This window comes from Zootoca vivipara, chromosome 8 (genome assembly GCF_963506605.1).
Source record: "Zootoca vivipara chromosome 8, rZooViv1.1, whole genome shotgun sequence".
Classification (NCBI taxonomy): domain Eukaryota; kingdom Metazoa; phylum Chordata; class Lepidosauria; order Squamata; family Lacertidae; genus Zootoca; species Zootoca vivipara.
Window position 1 is genome coordinate 37,517,523 of NC_083283.1, and position 22,442 is coordinate 37,539,964.

Here is a 22,442-nt window from a genome sequence, read left to right on the forward strand (position 1 = left end):
CATCTGTGTTGGATTCCATTTTTCCTCAATAATGACACCATTGCTTTATATCCATCCCTTTTACGTAAAAATCTTCCTGGGATCTCTTTAAACACGATCATGGGTCTTCCATTGATGATCAATTTATTGGTAAAACTCAGTCTTAATATCTCGTTCCTCATTTCCATTGAATTGAAAATGACCAAGCAGTCTCCAGGCGCTTTCCTTGCTTTGGCCTTGCTGATCTTACTTTAATCCTAAAAGCATTTACAATGGTTTTACTCACTTTGTCATCTGTTTTCTCCATCCATTTCGCCAATTCTCCAATTATTTTTGCTTTAATATCCTTATCTTGCTCTTCAGGTATCTCTCTCAATTTCAAATTCATCTGTTTTTGCTTCATCTCCATCAAAACCAAATTATCAAACATTTGTTCATGTGCCATATCCAATTTTGCGACTTTTTCTTTAACTTTATCTGTTTCTTTTTTAACCTCCTTTATCTCCTTCTGATTCTTCTTCATCGTATCTTCCATTGTTTTGGATCTCACTGATAAATCTTTTATCTTCGTCATGAGTTCTCCCACTGCTCCTTCAATTTTCTTATCAATTGTTTCTTGTACTTCCCCTAATTTTTTCTCCATACGTTGTTCATTTTGCCTAAGTTCATCTTTAATTTTATGCTATAAAACATCCTTGACTTCCTCTTGTTTTGATCCTCTTCTGTCACTTGGTGTACCCATCCCTTTCTTTCCCTCCTTGCCATTTTTGCCTTCCTTTGATGCCATTCTCAAAGTCAAATTATGGCTGTAATTTCAATCCTGGTAAAAAAAAAATACCTAATTGCAATACCAGATTGGCCCCCAGGTGGAGCTCTAATAGAAAATTTCTAGTTTCAAACAATTTTACTTTTTCCCCACTAGATGGCACCAAACCGTTCTTTCTCTCCCTCCCTCAGTCATTTTCGACTTTTAACCCAGCTAAAAGCAAGGAGTCTATTGTTTATTGTCTAGTTTTTAAAACGTTCTCAAAACTTCAGCCACTTATTGGCCTAATCCACAGCATTACCTGTACAAAAAGAAGCCAAGTCCCACAACTCTTCAGCCACTTAAAGTCTTAATCCACAATAATAGGGGGATACTATAATCCAAGCCAAAACAAATCCAATACATATATATATATATATATATAGAGAGAGAGAGAGAGAGAGAGAGAGAGAGAGAGAGAGAGAGAGAGAGAGAGAGAGCGCTCTTCATGCAAATATTTCCTATTGTTTTCTTGGCCTAGGGGTTACTTTTGCTATGTCTATAAGCAGCTCATAAGTGTTTCTGCAGCCAGTTTCATTTACAGCTGTACAGTCCTCTGAGTTACCAATAACATAAAATAAATGCCAGAACCACAACTAGGAGGGGAAGGGCAGAAAAAGAGGGTTTCTATTCCAACCATTGAGGAGAACAAAATAGTAGTAGTAGTAGTAGTAGTAGTAGTAATAATAATAAGCAGATCTAGTTTTTATAATTCATAGGTGACATGCTTGGCAGGGGAACAGAAAGTTGTCAGAAGGGAGGAGCAAGAGGGAAAAACAATCTCAATTAAATTGTGCAAGAAACCATTAATTGAGAAAAAGAAGGGGGAGGGGGGAAAGGGAAAATCCAATATATATGAAGCTACACAGTCTGAGCAGGCAACACCTTGTCAGTCAGCCACAGGCACCAAGCCAGAACAATATTTAAATTCTTAAATATGCCACCAGTCCAGAGAGGGAGGGAAAATTCGCTGATACATAAAAAATGAGCAATAATCTGGAGGGGGGCAGTATACAACCTTAATTAAATTGCCCAAGAAACCATTAATTGAGAAAGAGAAGGGGGGAGGAATAAAGGGGGGGATCTAACTTACTAAATTAATAGCAAAAAAAAAAATCCAACATGCCCAACAGGAAAATGGGAGGGGGTGGGAAATGTTTCAGAATAAATCTTGTAAAATATAGAAGAGTTGGATTGAGGCTTTGAATCCAGGGGGGAGGTGTATTAAAGTTCGATTTTTTTCTTTAAAAAGAAAGCTTTCAAAGGTCTTATCCCCCTTCTTTTATTTCCAATAACAGACTTTCTTTGTTTCCTTTTGGGGGGTGCTTGTTTCCTACGAGCTGCCCCCAAATGCCAAAAAGCAGCGGCCTCAGGGCAAACCAGGAAATCCTTTTCTCTCCCCCCCCCTTCAATTCCTGAAAATCTGGAGGACAGCTTCTGAAGTTTGTTCATCTGAGATATCTGAATACATGTGTCAGGACTTTTAACGCCAATTACATTATCAATAATAATAATAATAATAATAATTTATTATTTATACCCCGCCCATCTGGCCGGGTTCCCCCAGCCACTCTGGGCGGCTTCCAAAAAAAAACAGAAATTCTAAAATACAGAAATCCATCAAACATTAAAAGCTTCCCTAAACAGGGCTGCCTTGAGATGCCTTCTAAAGGTCTGGTAATTGTTCTCTTTGACCTCTAGTGGGAGGGCATTCCACAGGGTGGGTGCCACTACCGAGAAGGCCCTCTGCCTGGTTCCCTGTAACTTGGCTTCTCGTAATGAGGGAACCGCCAGAAGGCCCTCGGAGCTGGACCTCAGTGTCCGGGCAGAACGATGGGGGTGGAGACGCTCCTTCAGGTATACCGGACCGAGGCCGTTTAGGGCTTTAAAGGTCAACACCAACACTTTGAATTGTGCTCGGAAACGTACTGGGAGCCAATGTAGGTCTTTTAGGACCGGTGTTATGTGATCTCGGCGGCCACTCCCAGTCACCAGTCTAGCTGCCGCATTCTGGATTAGTTGTAGTTTCCGGGTCACCTTCAAAGGTAGCCCCACGTAGAGCGCATTGCAGTAGTCCAAGCGAGAGATAACTAGAGCATGCACCACTCTGGAGAGACAGTCAGTGGGCAGGTAGGGACTCAGCCTGCGTACCAGATGGAGCTGATAAACAGCTGCCCTGGACACGGAATTGACCTGTGCCTCCATGGACAGCTGTGAGTCTAAAATGACTCCCAGGCTGCGCACCTGGTCTTTCAGGGGCACAGTTACCCCATTCAGGACCAGGGAGTCCTCCACACCCGCTCGCCTCCTGTCCCCCACAAACAGTACTTCTGTCTTGTCAGGATTCAATCTCAATCTGTTAGCCGCCATCCATCCTCCAACCGCCTCCAAGCACTCACACAGGACCTTCACCGCCTTCACTGGTTCTGATTTAAAAGAGAGGTAGAGCTGGGTATCATCAGCATACTGATGGACACCCAGCCCAAACCCCCTGATGATCTCTCCCAGTGGCTGCATATAGATTTAAAAAGCATGGGGGAGAGGACAGAACCCTGAGGCACCCCACAAGTGAGCGCCCAGGGGTCTGAACACTCATCCCCCACCACCACTTTCTGAACACGGCCCAGGAGGAAGGAGCGGAACCACTGCATGACAGTGCCCCCAGCTCCCAAGCCCTCTAGACGGTCCAGAAGGATGTTATGGTCGATGGTGTCAAAAGCCGCTGAGAGATCCAGCAGAACAAGGAAACAGCTCTTACCTTTGTCCCTAGCCCGCCGGAGATCATCGACCAGTGCGACCAAGGCAGTTTCAGTCCCATGATGAGGCCTGAATCCTGACTGGAAGGGATCCAAATGGTCCGCTTCTTCCAGGCGTGCCTGGAGTTGTTCCGCAACCACTCGCTCAATCACCTTGCCCAAGAATGGAAGATTTGAGACTGGGCGATAGTTGGCCATATTGGCCGGATCTAAAGATGGTTTTTTAAGAAGCGGTTTAATAACCGCCTCTTTCAGCGGGTCTGGGAAGGCTCCCTCATGGAGAGAAGCATTTACCAACCCGCGAAGCCCATCGCCCAGCCCTTCCTGGCTAGCTTTTATAAGCCAGGATGGGCAAGGATCAAGGAGACAGGTGGTTGGTTTCATTCGTCTAAGCAGCCTGTCCACATCCTCGGAGGTAACAGATTGAAATTGATCCCACAAAACTTGACTAGACAGGACTCTAGCACTCCCCCGCCCCGGCCCTGCTCCCACGGTGGAGTCTACCTCTTCCCGAATCTGAGCGACTTTATCTGCAAAAAACTTTGCAAAATCATTGCAGGAGATCATGTGGCCCGTACTGGGCCCGGATGGAGCAGGTGGTTCCGCTAAATTGCGAACCACCTGGAAGAGTCTCCTGCTGCTGTTTTCTGCAGATGCGATGGAGACGGTGAAGAAGGTCCTCTTCGCCGTCGCCATTGCCACTTGGTAGGCTCGAAGTTGAGCTCTAGCCCGTGTCCGGTCTGATTCAAAATGAGTTTTCCGCCACCGGCGCTCTAGCCGTCTCAACGACTGTTTCATTGCCCTCAGCGCCGGGGAAAACCACGGGGCTGTCCGGGCTCCATGCAATCTGAGAGGGCGCTTCGGAGCCAGACAGTCAATAGCGCTGGTTAACTCCGCATTCCAGCGGGCCACCAGGGAATCAGCTGAAAGGCCATCGACATGGGATAAAACATCCCCTACCACTCTTTGGAAGCCAATTGGATCCATTAAGTAGCGGGGGCGGACCATCCGAATCGGTCCCACCTCCCTGCAGAGGGAAAGGGTTGCGGAGAAGTCCAGTTGCACCAGAAAGTGATCTGACCATGGCACTTCTTTTGTTTCGCTTTTACTTAATGTCAGATCACCAACATCCATAGAGGTAAACACCAAGTCCAAGGCATGTCCGCGGCTATGAGTTGGGCCAGACTTATTCAGGGACAGCCCCATGGTGGCCATGCTTTCCACGAAGTCCCGAGCGGCTCCTTGTAAGGTCGTGTCGGCATGGATGTTAAAATCCCCTAAGACAACCAAGCTAGGTGTCTCCAGGAGCACATCCGACACGACCTGAAGCAGCTCGGGCAGGGAATCCTTGGTGCAGCGGGGAGGTCGGTACACCAAAAGGAATCCTGTACTGCCTCTATTGCCCAACTTCCAGAACATGCACTCAGAGAACTGGGTCTTCCCAATAGGACGCCTGGTGCAAACTAATGACTTCCTAAAAATCACTGCAACCCCCCCTCCCCGCCCAGATGGCCTGGGTTGCTGTGCATAAGAGAAACCTGGTGGGCAAGCAGCGCCAAGAACGGGCCCATCGGCTTCCTCCAACCAGGTCTCTGTCACACATGCCAGGTCAAATCCTCCATCCACAATCAGGTCGTGAATGGCGGTGGTCTTATTCATCATCGACCTGGCATTGCACAGCAGCACCTTCAGGTCATGTGGGTATCCCTTGCTGATTCCAATATCCGTCCGGTCAGGACCAGACCTGGAGGCAGGGATAGTCCTCAGACAACGACTAAGTCTGCCTCCTCGGTAATGACATGGTCTGGTCTTAGCGTAACTCCTCCTCCTACCCGTGACCACTGAGATCGGTTGTTCCAGTGCACACCCCCCTGTGGAATCTGCCCCAGCCATTTTGCTTGCTGGGACCCCCTCCCGGGCAGCCCTGACCCCTCCCCTTAAAAACAAAATAAAACCTCTGTAAAAAACAGCAAAGAACTCAACAAAAGAAGAACACAACAAAAGAAGAAGGAGTTGCTTCTCATTATAATCCTAGATGTGAAGCATTCTTTGTAGTCCATAACAAAAATAAAGGTGGGTTGTTTGGGACAAAATAAATATCCAGTCCTCACCTTTCTTTTCATGTTTGCTTCATCTTTTATTCTGTTAGCCCATCATCCCTATTTTTACACAAAACAGCATACAGGACCATTGGAAAGACAAGTAAGTTAAATACCGGTACCTTGGTTGATATCAGGCAATAAACATTTTAATAATATAGAATGATATTTTTAAAAGAATATGTATTGTACAAAACTTATGAATCTGATTGCAAAGAGTTGAGAAGAGCTGACTGAATATCTTGTACTGTATCTCTTTACCCAAGCCCACATATATACTTCCTCTTTGGGGTGTATTTATTGCAATTGCTAAACACTGAGAATGTCAACTAATTTCAAATTTGATATGGTGTCGCTTTCCTTCGGAATCTTCTTCCATTTCATACACAGGGCTGACAAAATGGCTGTATGATAAAACTCGATGTATATTCCTTCCCATTTACGGAGGGTTTCCAGTGAAATTGAGGACATTTATTGGAGAACCTATCCCATATGATCCAAATATAACCGCTGTAGAGCTGGCTGAAAGAGTAAGTTAACTCTAAACTTGGAAGTTTAAAAGCAGAATATTTCTTTTCCACTTCATTTTTCTCTCTCTTTCAGCTCTAAATTGTATTGTACATATTGATTTCCTCATTCTATATGACCAGATATAGGGTTCATTATATATACTTTTGTGCATTATTCCCATCACTCAATTTTCCCTCTCCTTAACTTGTTGAGACAAATTAAAGGGGACAAACTATGCAGCACAGAGAGAGATCTGCTCATGCAATGGGACTTCTTCCCACTATGTTAGGGTTGACTATACAAAAGACATTCTGGATGTTTATATCAATAATCAAATAATAGATCTTATTCTAATTCCTACTGATGAAAATGTTGGTTTATTGCATGAAAAGTTGTTGAGCTGAGCTTCTGTGGGGCCATTGGTCAACTGTCCTCTTGCGCTTTCTCCAAACTGTCCACATGTGTGAAACAGAGCCCACGCCACAAGGACAGAAGCCGAGCGGCCCCGCCCACACACAGAGGAAGACTTGGGAAGCTGACTCCCAAAGGGAGGGGGCTAAGGGGAGGAGCATGTAGGGTCCTGGTGGCTATTGGGAACGGGGTTGGAACATGGTTTAGTTAGTATGCCTGGTCCTCCCCCAAGCACTTTCTGGTTGTTTTCTTGCTGCTTTTGATTGCCTGTTTAAAGGGGCAGATAAATAATTTCTTTCTGCAAGGGATTATGCCTTTGTTGTCATGAGGTTCCATCCTTTTATTTTACATTGTAACAACCATGCAAGGTAACTACAGTGGAACCTCGGATTATGAACACCTCGGTTTACGAATTTTCGGTTTACGAACGCCGCGGACCCATCTGGAACGGATTAATCCACTTTCCATTACTTTCAATGGGAAAGTTCGCTTCAGTTTATGAACGCTTCAGTTTATGAACAGACTTCCGGAACCAATTGTGTTCATAAACCTTCGTGCAACACATCTCAGGAGGCCTATACAAAGTCATTTGTGTATCCCAGAAAGAAGTTGCATATTGTGCTTCTATGGCTGGAATAAATCGGTTGCCTCTGGTTCTGATCCCCTTAGCTTTTTCCTCACAAATATTAATAACTGTGCATAACTATTTTGCAATCTATTCCTATAACACAATGTATTCCTCTGGTTTTCTTTCAACAGGCAAAGACTGCACTTGAAAATCTTCGGGATAAACACCAAAAAAGGCCCGGAAATATATTAAGAGCTCTTTCAGAATGATTTGATAAGCATTACAAAGCTAACTAGTCCATATAAAACAGTTGCAGTGTTTCTGACAAGATGTCTGTAATAGGAACATTAATCATTATGTTATTAAAGCTAGTTACAGGTAGGTAGCCGTGTTGGTCTGAGTCGAAGCAAAATAAAAAAATTCCTTCAGTAGCACCTTAAAGACCAACTAAGTGTATATTTTGGTATGAGCTTTCGTGTGCATGCACACTTCTTCAGATACACTAGGTCGAAGCAAAATAAAAAAATTCCTTCAGTAGCACCTTAAAGACCAACTAAGTTTATATTTTGGTATGAGCTTTCGTGTGCATGCACACTTCTTCAGATACACTAGCGCATCTTCAGATACACTAGCGCATTCCTAGTGTATCTGAAGAAGTGTGCATGCACACGAAAGCTCATACCAAAATATAAACTTAGTTGGTCTTTAAGGTGCTACTGAAGGAATTTTTTTATTTTATTAAAGCTAAATTGATATATACAGAATGGTGCTGGATTGTTTATTAATGATCTGGAAGGGACTCTAGCTCAGTAACTCAGCACCTGCTGTGTGTGCAGAAGGTCCTAGGTTTTCGAAGACGTACACGTGCTTTCCTGCCCTATCCTGCAATACACCCAGAATTCCTCTTTTGGGGGAACTTGCCACTAGTAGAGGCAGAATCAAAGAGTATAACAGGGAGGCGAATGTTTAACTGAAACATGAAATAATATTACATGTGAAAGAGTAATGTCTATAAATCACCTGTATTAAAACAGTGGAGCTTCTTTTATGTTTATAAAAGGGTGCTCCAAGATTTGAGCCCTATTATACAATTCCTTTTAAACTTATAGAAAGAAAAGTAGAGAAAACAAAAATATAGCCAGAATTTGGTGAAAAAAAGTGACTGATCTAATGAAAACAGCCAACTCAGCTATGAATCTGGGTTTGGCGCCCACCCCGTAGTAGCAGCGCCCACCCTGCGGAACACCCTCTCTTCAGATGTCAAATAGATAAACAACTACACAACATTCTGAAGACATCTGAAGGCAACCCTGAATCAGGAAGTTTTTAATTGATTATGTGTTGCTGCGGCGTTTTTTTATGTTCTAAGCTGCCCAGAGTAACTGGAGCAACCAGGCTTTTACACACACACTATCATCTTTATCTTTTAGCTGATTTTTTTCTTCCATAGTGTAAGGGTGACTCCCTACAGGGAGCCAGCCCCCATCATCCTATCGTCCACCTCGCCAAGCACAGGCAGCAGCAGTGGGTCTGAAGCAGCCAGGGGGGAGGGGGGAGACTCGGAGGGAGAGAGAAACCAGCATGCAGAACGATTGGAAAGCTCAGGGGAGGAGAGATGCAGGCAAGGGCTCCAGGATGCTGGAGAGCCCTTACATCGCTTTGGCCAGGAGGAGGCTGAGATGGCATCGCTCCTTCCGGCGCAAGAGATAAGGGGAGCACTGCGACGCAGGTCAAGGGGGAGGCGTTTTGGGGTGCCCCGACTACTTTGCTGGTGTAGGAACAGATGTACGCCATTGCCACTGCACTGTTGGGCATTTGTTTTTGAACATGATGTATGCCCTGTGAACAAAGGCCAGGTTTTAGATCTGAAAATCGTTGGGTGTGTAATTAAAGAGCTGGGAGGTAGATATTCTTTATGACGCCTCACAGTATTATCATCACTTGCATGGTGCCATGGATGTAGATTGTGCCATGGAAATAATTTGGTGAAAGTTTTGTCACAGTGTGTTTCTTAGTCTCTAAACGGTTTATTCAATTTATTTAGATTTATATCCTGCTTTTTTACAAAATTCCTCAAAGTGACTAGGTCCTTTTACTAAAATAATGATGCTAGAATAATGGAATCTGCAGAAATGTCTACAGAAAATATCCAAATAAGCAGTCATGGGAAATCAATCACATATGTTGCAACTTTTATGTGGTATTTATTCTGAAGTGGCTCCATTCTTGTCACCCTGCTAGCATTGTCATTGATTGAAGTTCTCACTGCCCACATAGTGAGAGTTTCCACAATCAAGGGTGGAGATCACCTTAGTGGGGTGTACCACCCCATTTCAAAACCACGCCAGCTTAGTTGGAGGTGTGGGTGTACCTAGCTATTAAGGAGGCACAGCAACTGCAGGACACAATTTCTTACATGCCACTGCATTGCACAATGATGGGTTACGGCAATGGCAGAGTGTGATGGGGCACTGCTGCCCACCTGACCTGGTGACATTGCTGCTGCTTAACAGAAGGTAGAGGGGAAAGGCAAGTTGGGAGTGAGGTCAGCATGGTATAAACATACAAAGCAGGCACACTGGATTGGCTCCATCAACGTCTTTCAAAAATACCCACTCTGCCAATATCTTCCCCACTGTCCCTCTACCTCCAGATATGTAGAAGTGATGCAAAATGAAAAAAAGAGAAAAGAGAATTGATCCTTCTAGTCCTTTGCAATCTCTCATTTTCTCAGTTGCTTCCCTGTCCAAAGCCACTAGTTCTAAAACAGGCATCCTCAGACTTCGGCCCTCCAGATGTTTTGGACCACAATTCCCATCTTTCCCGACCACTGGTCCTGTTAGCTAGGGATCATGGGAGTTGTAGGCCAAAACACATATGACATGTATGACATGGGGATGCCACTGCCTGCCAGTTTCCTCCTCCTCAGTTCCTGTTGCCATTGTAGTACTCAGCATGGACGAGGACTAGGGGCATAACTACAATCAGTGGCTCTGGGTTTTCTTCCTGTTGCCATTCCTGCCTTCTGCACTACCCATCCCAACAGGTGCCTTTTTATTTCCTCCACCCACATGCCAAAAGAACCCTTACCTAGTTGGGCTTTGCAAGAGTTGGTGGGCTTCTGTGGCACATTTGTCTTAGCTACTTTCATATCACTTCCATGTTTTGTTTTGTTTTGAGAAATAAAGGTTAATACCTTCTCCCAATGATGTTGTCTTCTTGTTTCTTTAAAGGTGCAAGGAAATTTCTTTATCAGGCCCAAGGGCAGTTCCACATCGAACACATTACAGAGAGCATTATTGGCTGCTCACTCTCCACGTTAGAACAAATCTATACCACCAGGTAACATAGAAAAGCACTAGACATATCAAGAGATCCAACACACCCTGGTCACCATTTCTTCGAGCTCCTGCCATTGGGATGGAGATATAGAACAATGCAAGCAAGAACGAGCCGTCTCAGGAACAGTTTCTTCTCTAGAGAGATTTTGGCCTGGAATGGAAATTCTGGACTTTGAAGTCATCTTATTTTATTTGTTATATTGAATCGTATTGCACTGTTTTAATTAAGGTTTTGAATTATTTTGGATTATGTGGAATGCTTTATCTGAGTGGATGTGGTAACCAAGTAATTGCATTGTTCCCGCAAGAGGACAATGACAGTAAAAATTATCTTATCTTATCTTATCTTACTTATCATCTTATCTTAGAAATACAGCCTCATGTTACCAACCAACACCTGGAGCACAGTGCTCAAGCGGTAACCTGGCCTTGCAGTTGGTTCATTTTATGATAAAGGTGACCAAGGCTGATTCAGTTCTGAATGCAGGTCTGAACCTAGAATTTAATGAATCTAGAAAATAATTTTCATCCAGAAATGCCTACAGTTGCTCCACAACCACCCTTTCCATCTCCTTCGACAAAAAAGAGGCATCAGTGACCAGTCTATAGTTCTTGCACTCTGTTAGGTCTAGAGTGGGCTTTAAAATAATTTTTAAAAACTATAACAGAGACCATATTTAACCCCCTCCCCTTCCCTTATGCCAGGCATTCCCAACCTGCGACCCTCCAGATGTTTTGGCCTACATCTCCCATGATCCCTAGCTAACAGGACCAGTGGTCGGGGAAGATGGGAATTGTAGTCCAAAACATCTGGAGGGCCGAAGTTTGGGGATGACTGCCTTATGCTCTTTATCAGACCAGCCAGTTCAGTATACAGTCATACCTCGGTTTAAGAACGCTCCGGTTTGAGTACTTTCAGTTTAAGTACTCTGTGGACCTGTCTGGAACGGATTAATCCATTTTCTATTACTTTCAATGGGAAAGTTCACTTCAGGTTAAGTACGCTTCAGGTTAAGTACGGACTTCCAGAACCAATTACACTCATACTTTCAGTTAAGTACGCTTCAGGTTGAGTACTCCGCAGACCCATCTGGAATGGATTAATCCACTTTCCATTACTTTCAATGGGAAAGTTCACTTCAGGTGAAGTACGCTTCAGGTTAAGTACTCCATGGACCATCTGCAAGGCATTAATCCACTTTCCATTACTTTCAATGGGAAAGTTCACTTCAGCTTAAGTACAGACTTCCGGAACCAATTGTGTACTTAAACCGAGGTACCACTGTATTCCAACATTTTACACTACCATTCTTTGTTAGTGGGTACTATACTTGTTCTCCAGCTTTGTGTCAATAAGGTTCTAGCTGCAGTAGTGGCATAAAGTAGTAAACTCTTTTGTTTTTGGGACCTCGTGTTTTGGGAATTTTTTTAAGTCTCTTTCCAAATTTATTCTGGGACTGACAGCGCACGCCACGCTAGTTTCCGGATGGGGGCAGTGAGCAAGTGTGCACACTCATAGATTCAGGAGCATCTACAAATTTTATAGACTTGGACTTTGTGGAGAGGCTGGTGTTGGCCATGCAGAGGTTGGAGCCCCCTCTGAAAGTATAGAATATTGATGGGCGGCCCTTGCTCGCTGCGCATGTCTCTGAGGCCACAATGCCGATAGGCCTGGGGTTGCTGGGCCACCAAGAGACAATCACACTCCGCATCAGAAGGTTGGCAACTCACCCTGTGGTACTGGGAATGACGGGGCTATCCCGGCATGATCCTGTGATTGCTTTCGGGGCAGAGATCCATAATCTTTGCTTCAGCCTATTGCCGCCTACACTGCCTAGGTGGAAGGGGGCCAGAGAGGTCAGAGGTCAGAGAGGAAAGAGGCCCTAAGACCCCTTACAGGGGACAAAGGACAATTACCCCCGCCCTACAACGCCTATCGAGATGTGTTCTGTGAGAAGGAAGCTGATAGATTGCCAACCATAGGCCTTATGACTGCAAAATCGAATTGCTCCCAGGGGCCCAGTTGCCCACCAGTCGTCTTTATTCCATGTCAGAAGCAGAGTTGGCCACACTGAAGGAGTTTCTGGAGAATAATTTGACTTCCGGATTATTCATCCTTCTAAGGGTCCTGGGGGTGCACCTGTGCTTTTTGTGAAGTAGAGGAACTACTCTGAGCTGCTCCTCTGCAATGATTAGAGGAGGCTGAACCAGGTGATGGTGCCCAATCGCTACCCCCTGCTACATATAGGGAACTTGCTGGAGTGGTTGAGGTCGGCAAAGATCTTCACAAAGCTTGACTTGAGGAGGGCCTATAACTTGATATGGATAAGAGAAGGAAATGAGTGGAAGACCACCTTTTGTACCAGATATGGCAGTTTTGAGTACTGTATTTAGTCATGCGTAAGCTAAATCCATTAGAGCAGAACTACACCATCTGGGAGAAAGAATTGCTTGCTATTTGGGACACTCTGGAGATGTGGCGACACTTCCTGGAGGGGGCACAACATCAAGTGGAGTTGCGCACCGATCACCATAATTTAGAACACTGGCAGACAGCTTGGCGTCTTAACCAGAGGCAGATACGGTGGGCACAATCCTTTGCCAGATTCAACTTCAGAGTGCAGTATGTGGTGGGCCCTCAGAACCAAAGAGCATATGCTCCTTCACGGAAACTGGAGTATCTGGAAGAGGAGCCTACCCTAGTGCTGAGGCACATCCTCAGACTGGCTACAGGTAGCAGCAGTCTCAGCAGCAGATACTCGACTTCCAGAAACAAACTGCGGAGGATGAAGGGGAACATAGAGGCAATACAGAGAGGGGATAGTGCGGCAGATAGCTTTGCTGAAAGAGGTGGATTGTTGTATGATATAATATATATAGATTGTTCTATCTAAGATGGTGCCGATAAGGGCAGCCTCGGCTCTTGCTCTGTAAAGTACTTGTCCTTTTTACGAGCTTAAGAATGTTTTTAGTGTATTGTTTCACTGTTTTATTGTTTTATTTTTATTTTTTTCTTTAAGTTTATTGAAAGTAAATTACAGATACAATGCAAAAGAATACTTCATACAATTAAAACGAAACTACAAAACAATATCAATAAAAAATGATCAATTTTACGGTTTCTTGTCTCATTTTCCTACTACCTTTACTGTGATTCCTAATTTCTAACATAAGGTAAGCAAATAATACATCCTTTTTTTCTTACTCCCCCCACCAAACCATGATTTCTACAATATAACATATTCAACTTTAAGTCATTAAATCATATTAATACCCCTGACTTCCGGTCGCTTATTGCCGTGCGACTCATTTAGTTATTCTATGTACCGTCTTTTCTCTTCAAAATTCTGTTAATTCTTTTGTACACACTTATACTGATCATACCCAATTAACTGAATCATTTTTCTATACCAATCAATTCAGGGCAGCCATAAAGATTTCGTCATTGTTATAATATTCTTGTAAATATTTCCTAAATTTTCCCCATTTTTCCAGAAATTTTTGTTTCGAATTTCCCCTTAGCTTATCTGTTAATTGAGCCATATCAAGAAATTCTAGTAGCTTCGTTCTCCATTCTCCAATGGATGGAATTTTGTCCCCTTTCCAGTTGGCTGCTATCAGCAGTCGCCCTGCCGCAGTGGCATATAGGAAGATCTCTCTACACTTCAGTGGGATGTCTTTCGCTAATATTCCAAGAAGGAATGCTTCGGGTTTTTTAACAAAATTGATTCTCAAGATTTTTTTCATTTCCTCATAAACTTTGTTCCAAAATTCTTTAATCTTAGAGCAACCCCACCACATATGTATCAAGTCTCCTCTTACAACCCCACATTTCCAACAATTGTCTGATGCCTTTTGATACATTTTAGATAGTTTAGCTGGTGTGAGGTACCACCGGTACATCATTTTATACATATTTTCCTTGATTGCAAATGACGCCGTAAACTTCATATTGTGATTCCACAGGGTCTCCCAATCCTTCATCATTATTGTGTGGCCCAAATCCTGGGCCCACCTGATCATTACATGTTTCACTGCTTCTTCTTGAACTTCCCATTCTAAGAGTAGGTGGTACATTTTAGAGATAATTTTACTGTTGTTGTTCAACAAATCTCTTTCTATTATGGATGGTTCTTTATTAAATCCCTTCTTTTTGTCGTCCTTAAAGACTTCTCTTAATTGATGATAATCTAACCAACTAACTAACTCGCCTTTAATTTCCTCATATCGCTTCATTTCAAACTCTTCCTCATTCCAGCTCAGCAGTGTTCGATAAGTTACCCATTTTTCCTTTGTATTTTTTTTTTCCTTACGGCTTTAGCCTCGACCGGTGATAGCCAGAGTGGGGTTTTGGGCTCTAATAAGTTTTTATATTTCTCCCACACCTTATATAGGGCACCTCTTAATATGTGGTTGGAGAATCCTCTGTGGGCTTTGACTTTATCATAATAAAGATAGGCGTGCCATCCGAATCTTAAATCAAATCCTTCTAGATCTAATAGATTTGGTCTCTGAAGCACAAGCCATTCTTTTAACCACATTAGACAAGTTGTTATTTCATCTCTTAATTTCGGAGCTTTCTTCTCAAGCGACGGGGTAAAGAAGAAGATGGGGGAAACTGAACTGTGTTGAAACTTATTCCCCCCCTCCTCTATGCTTGACGTGATCTACAGACTCAGAAAGGTGTAAAATAAAGTGGACTTGAGAAGCAAATTTAAAGCAGAAACCCAGGATATCCCTAAACCTCGGATGTCGGCCTCCTATGGGTAAGGACAATTAAATATACCAACAAACTGTCGAGTCATAGTGGTTGCAGAAGGGTGAGCCAGACAAGAACAATCCCATTTGGGGAGCTACGCCACCCCCAGGAAGGTCGTAAAAAGACGTTTAAAAGCCTTTAAGTGCAACTGGGACTGGCCATAAAAATTCTACTTATTCATTGAACAACGTCAGAACTTTTACTTGTATCGGTTTGTTGGCAAAACCTTGTTAATTCATTCGGACTAAAATCATACCAGGTCTCATCTTAACTCTTAAATTTGTTCAATTTAAACCAAATTACATATATTGTAAATTCCCCACTCCCCCTTTTTTTTCTCCTTTATTCCTTTCTTTCTCTCTCCTTTCTTTTTGTTTTTGTTTTTGTTTTGTTTTTGTGTGTGCCCTTTTCTAGGTTTTGTTGCTATTCTTCTTCCTCCATCTTCTCTTCTTCTTTCTCTCTTTCCCCTTTTTATTTTATTTTATTCGGATTGTTATAGTGCTTTAGCTGTTTTCCTCTTGTTAATGTTATTGTGATTATCGTTAGCAAGGTTCTTGGGATACAGTAGGAACGCTAAGAGAAATGGCAGGGAAAAAAACTGCTACTACCTCAACAACTCTTTCCGGAAACGTTAATAACCAACTTAGAAGGGGATCAGGAGCAGATATGGATATGAATATGGATGTGAAGGAATTAATCTTAAGTCTTAAAAGGGATTTTGTAGAAATGAAAAAAGATATGAATGAGAAATTGGATTCTTTTGGAGAAAAAATTGATGGAAATGCTAAGATAGTAACTGAGCTAACAGAGAAGATGAACGAATTGGGGATAAAAAATGCAGAGCTTACAAAAACGGTGCAAGAATGGAAAGGTAAAACCTTAGGTTTGGAGGAGACAGTGAGGAAATTGCAGAATGAGAACAGAGAACTAAAGAGGGAGGGGGAAAAAACAAGGAAAGATATAGTTGAAATGAAAATGACTTATGAGGCTGTAATGGATGCAATCTCTATGATAGAGATGCATAGGAGGGAAAGGACTCTGAGGTTGAGGGCAATACCGGAGAAACCTGATGAGCAAATTGGACAAAAATTGACAGTTGAACTAGCTAAATGGATGGAAATTCCCGAATTGGATATGGAACAACAAATAGACAGAGTTTTCCGAATAAAATCAAACATTGCAAAGGAGAATAATTGGCCTGGGGACTGTCTGATAACTTTTAAGAACTTAGATATCAGAGATAAAGTCCTACAAACAAGTAATAAGAAAAAATTACAAATAGATGAAAGTGATATAATTATTCACAAGTACATACCAGCAAGATTTTTAAAAAAACGAGAGAAATTTAAACCTTACATCGAAGCATTGAGAGGAAAGGCGATAACCCATAGATGGGAATTTCCAGAGGGTTTCTCTTTCTTCTTCAAGGGTAGAAGGAGGAAATTCGTGGCAACAGATGATGCTGCCAAGTATTGGAGGAAGTACCCGAACCAGCTTGGGACAGTAAGAAGGTCAAGTGGAGGAGGGGAGGATTCGGATAACCCAGGGGAGTTAGAAGAAAGTTAGAGAAGTACTTTAAAGAACCACAAATTACTAAATATTTGGTGAATACTGTCGGGAACTGAAGTGTATTTTGCACAAGAAGTGTATTTTGTATAGGTTTATTTTATTTTTAAACAATAAAGGCATTTAAAAAAAAAAGGAAATTAGTAATAAATAAGTAAATAAATATAATAAACAAAAAATGAATCTTAAATTCTTGACTTGGAACGTAAACGGTTTAAACGATAAAAAAAAACGAAATAGGATTGAGCATGAACTAAGTAAACAAAAAATTGATTTGATTTGTTTACAAGAAACCCACGTGACGGAAAAACACGCAAGAGTTTTAGTTAACAGAAAGTTAGGCCAGGAATTTATTTCGGCCGACAAAACAAAAAAAAAGAGAGGTGTGGTAATCTACGCTAAAGATTATCTGCAACCCAAACTGCTGTTTAAAGATCCGGGGGGGAGGATTGTTATTATAGAAGTCTCAACACAGGGAGAAAAGATAGTCATTGTAGGAATTTATGCAACTAACAAAAGACAGAAAGAATTCTATCAAAAATTGGAGAAAAAGTTAATTGAATATGTGGGAGAAAAGACCATTTTGTTAGGAGACTTAAATGGGGTCACGACACCAGATATCGATAGAACGCATAAAAAGAATTGGGAAGGATTAAAACAATCTAAATTACCGGTAATATTCACCCAAACAATGGAAACTATGAATATGAGTGATGCATGGAGAGTAAAGCATCCGATGGAAAGAGAATTCACGTATTTTTCAGAGCCAAACAAGACAGCAAGTAGGATTGATGCCATCTGGATCCCTAAGGAATTAACAATAGCGATAGCAGAAGCCGAAATACAACCCAGGGCGCTATCAGATCATAGCCCTGTGCTTATTTGGTTAAAGAAAGAACAACCTAAAATGAAAAGATGGAGATTAAATGAAGCTCTACTTGACGATGATTTGATTGTGGACAAAGCAAAAAAGACCCTTCAAGAATTCTTTCAATTTAACTTAAACAAGGAGACCCCAGCCTTGACGGTATGGGATGCCGGAAAGGCGGTGATAAGGGGCTTTTTTATTAAAGAGAATGCCATTCAAAAGAAAGAAAAGGAAAAAAAGAGACAAAAACTCCTGGAAGAGATTAGAAAAAATGAAGTGAAATTATATCAAAATCCTGAAAATGATAAAATCAAACAAACTATCAAATTACTGCAAACACAGTATTCTACGATATTAAATGAAGAAGTTCAATGGAAACTAAAAATGATGAGACAAAAAAATTTTGAACAGGCAAATAAACCAGGCAAATTACTTGCCTGGCAACTGAAAAAAAGACAAAGCGAGCGTATTGTAAATAAATTGAAGTCAGGAGGAAAGTATACATCTAACCCTAAAGAAATTGAAAAAAAATTTCTGGACTTTTATCAAGATTTATATAAAGAAGGGAAGGAAACAAACGTAGAAATAGTGCAGTACCTGGAACAAAATAACATAGGAAAAATATCCAAGGAACAAGCTGAAAGATTGAATGCCCGGATCACTACATTTGAAATTTACCAGGCTATAAAGAATGCAAAAAAAGGGAAAACACCAGGTCCTGATGGACTACCTGCGATATTCTATAAAAAAATGGAAGAATCTCTGATTGACCCGCTAAAGGAAATCATGAATATAATATTAGAAAAGGGTGAAATGCCTGGAACATGGGGAGAAAGTTATTTAACTCTCATCCCCAAACAGGGAACAGATTTAACATTACCATCGAATTACAGACCCATAGCGTTATTGAATAACGATTATAAATTGTTTGCTGCTATTTTAGCAGACAGACTAAAAAATATATTGGTAACAGTTATACATGAGGATCAAACAGGATTTCTTCCAAAAAGACAAATGCAGAGTAACATCAGGAATATTATAAATATAATTGAGTATTTAGACATGCGTATAGACAAGCCAGGAGCCCTAATTGCGGTCGACGCGGAAAAAGCGTTCGACCAAATTTCATGGAAATTTATGAAAGCCACCTTGGAAAAAATGGATCTCGGGAATTCGTTTTGTAAGGGAATCCAAGCGATTTATTCCAGGCAAAGGGCAAGAATATTACTGAATAATAATATTACAGAAGAGTGTGAAATAAATAAGGGAACCAGACAGGGGTGTCCCCTGTCTCCGTTAATCTTTATTATGGTAATGGAAATATTGAATAATAAAATTAGAAGTGAAAAGGAGATAAAAGGAATCACACTCGGTAGCAGAACGTATAAATTAAGGGCCTTTGCCGACGATTTAATGATTACAACGGAAAACCCAAAAGAAAGTATAATTAAACTCTTAGAAATTATAAATGAATTTGGAATGGTGGCGGGATTCAAATTAAATAGGGCAAAAACCAAAATGCTGGCCAAGAATTTATCAACTGAAGAAAAATCAGAGATTGAGAGAATAACCCAGTTAAATTTTTTCTCAAAAATTAAGTATTTAGGAATTTGGGTAACCCCAAAAAATATAAATTTATATCAGGACAATTATAAGAAAACATGGGAAGAGATTAAAAGAAATTTGGTGACCTGGAGCAAATTCAAATTATCTTTCTTGGGGAGAATTTCGGCAATCAAAATGAGTGTACTGCCAAAGCTTATGTTTCTTTTTCAAAATATTCCCATAATCCGCAACACCGGGTGTTTAATGGATTGGCAAAAAGAAATCTCTAAATTTATTTGGCAAGGCACAAGGCCGAGAATCAAACACAAGTTGCTTATTGACACCAAAGAAAGGGGAGGTTTTGGACTCCCCGATTTGAAATTATATCACTGTTTTATTGTTTTAAGGTGTTTAGGAGTTTATGGTTTTATGGCTTTTATTGCCTCTTATGACAGCGTTGTAGACAAGGATTGGAGATAAGGCCTGCTAAGGAGTGAGCTTGAGAGTCCCGTGGACTGCAAGAAATCAAACTTATCCATTCTTAAGGAAGTCAGCCCCGAGTGCTCACTGGAAGGACAGATCCTGAAGCTGAGGCTCCAATACTTTGGCCACCACATGAGAAGAGAAGACTCCCTGGAAAAGACCCTGATGTTGGGAAAGATGGAGGGCACTAGGAGAAGGGGACGACAGAGGACGAGCTGGTTGGATAGTGTTCTTGAAGCTACAAACATGAGTTTGACCAAACTGTGGGAGGCAGTGTGAGACAGGAGTGCCTGGCATGCTATGGTCCATGGGGTCACGAAGAGTCGGACACGACTAAATGACTAAACAACAACAAGGAGTGAGCTTAACTGCCAATTGCCTAACAGAACTGTTGGAGTGGAAAAGGATTTTTTTAACATTTATTATCATTCCTTATGGCTTCTTACAAACCACCTGGATTACATTTTCCTGGGATGAGATTTTAAATATCAGAGAAGCCTTTTCGGGTACTTACCCTCCAACCTTAGAGGAAAATTGCGAAGATGTTTTCGATGGAGGAGTTGTGGCTCCTTGCAGGATCTGGAGACGGCGTCAAAGAGGGAGGTATGCTGGCACTTTGTTTAAGATATGAAGGCATGGAATGAGATCAGCTTTACCATCTATTCACCTCTCAAATCTTCACTCACTTGCCAATAAAATGGATGAACTGCATCTTGAGAAAACTCAAGAAACTCAGTTCTCAAACAGGGACTCGGCTACTCTTTGGAAGAATTTACAGAACATTACTGAATATAAAAGAACATATTCTGCTCCAGAGAGTCAAAAAATTGGCAAACGACCTGAATCAGTTTTATAGCAGGACAAAAGTCAAGCATTATCAACTAGTGCCATTCAGTTGGCGCCAGAGGCACCAACAACCACCTCAACCTGTTCTGAAGTAACTCCGCTTGTGATCTTGAAATAGTGTTTTGCACACTTTGTTCAAAGTACTTTTACATTGCAATGTAACTGAAACAAAATTCCAATTATGTTAGTACTTGGCCAATAAATTATTCTATTCTATTCTATTCTATTCTATTCTATTCTATTCTATTCTATAAGGGACCAGGGCTATATGTCCCAGAGGAGGAGCTCTGGGCCAAGGTCTTGAAGCAGTGTTATGACAGACCCATTGCGGGGCATTTGGGGCAGTACAAAACCTTATTCTGAGTGATGAGAACATTTTGGTGACCAAAGATGAAGGAGGAAACGAGGGAGTATGTGAAGGCATTGGAGACTTGTCAGCAGGCAGAGAGACCCCATGAAGGGCCTGCAGGACTACTCTAACCGCTTCCTAGGTCTCAAAGACCATGGGAGGTGATAGTTATGGACTTTATCACCATAGGTGCCAAGTTATCCCTTTTTTTAAGGGATTTTCCCTTATGCTGAATAGGCTTCCTTGCGAGAAAAGGGAAAACTTGGCAGCTATGTTTATCACTGACCTGCCTGAGTCACAGAAGCAGCCGGTGATATGGGTGGAGGAGGATTTTGTGCCCTGTAAGAAGTTTCCCTTGGCTCAGGAGACGGCTCAACTCTTCATGGAGCATGTGTTTAAGCAGCATGGATTGCTCTAAGGGTCATTTCCAATAGAGGAACACAGTTTACCTCCCAGTTTTGGAGGAAACTAAAGCAGCTGCTGAAGGTGTAAGAAGGAAGACAACATGTCAGTCCCAGTTGCGGAACACACAAATTAGCCCTGTGTCATTCAGGCTTTGTTTGCCCACCTCCATGAAGATACACTCTGTATTCCATAGGTCCTTATTGTCCCCCATGAACCCTGTGATGGGATTTCACCATTGGGAGGTCCAGCCGGCAGCTCCCTCTTCGTCTCAGTCCCGGTGATTCCCATGGAACACGACTCAGGGTCTCAGCAACCTGAGCACGCAATCAGCAGAGATGCCCACGCAGTTTCAGCAGAGATGATAAGGCAGCAGCAGAGAGGCATTTTAAAGTGGTTTATTTACAGCTATATTACAGCATGAAGAGAGAGCGAACGATGCTTTCTCTCTTCCATCAGATCAAACAGTTCAGAACAGAACTCAGAACAGAACCAGTACAGAACTGAAAGTAAGAGTCCATAAAAGGATATACCTAGACATGTGACATATATCAGCAGCAACATGCCTAAGTCTTAAGGTGGAACTGAATCTCCTGACATCACTCCCCCATTCTGTGAAACCTTAAGCTCAGCAGTTCCAAACTGTAGCTTTTGCATATAACTGTGCAACTGTTCTTTATTTACAACCTTGGACAACATATCAGCTGGAATTTCATTACCTGGCATGTATGATATTTGGACCAGTCCTTTCTTTATGCATTCCCTTGCACGATGTAATTTTATCTGCAAATATTTGGTCCTCTGCTTGCAACTCTCGGATGCTAGCAAAGCTAAACAGGACTGATTGTCTTGATATACCTGAATAGGACAAGACACATTAACTCCAATATCCTTGAACAGTTGCAACAACCATTCACAATCCATTAAGGAGAGTGAGAGAGCGTTGAGCTCTGCTTCACAGGAACTCTGACAAACGGTTGTCTGTTTCCTGCACATCCAATCAAAAAGACAATGGTTGTATACATAACAAACACCTGAAGTGCTTTTGCTATCTGTGACATCACTACCAAAACTTGCATCTGCGAAGATTTCCAGACCTCCAGTCTTTTGACTTGTGAAACGCAATCTGTAGTGCATGGTTCCTTTTAAGTACCT

At 42.0% G+C, this 22,442-nt stretch overlaps 1 protein-coding gene across 1 annotated transcript; it reads left to right on the top strand.

Moving 5' to 3' along the window:
• The first annotated feature begins 1,639 nt into the window (after positions 1–1,639).
• Positions 1,640–7,494, top strand: LOC132592581 (monoacylglycerol/Diacylglycerol O-acyltransferase-like). The gene is made up of 4 exons (XM_060278197.1): positions 1,640–1,662; positions 5,645–5,742; positions 6,030–6,169; positions 7,320–7,494. Exons 1-4 carry the CDS (start codon positions 1,640–1,642, stop codon positions 7,395–7,397), a joined length of 339 nt encoding a protein of 112 aa, XP_060134180.1. The 3' UTR covers positions 7,398–7,494.
• Positions 7,495–22,442: the final 14,948 nt, after the last annotated feature.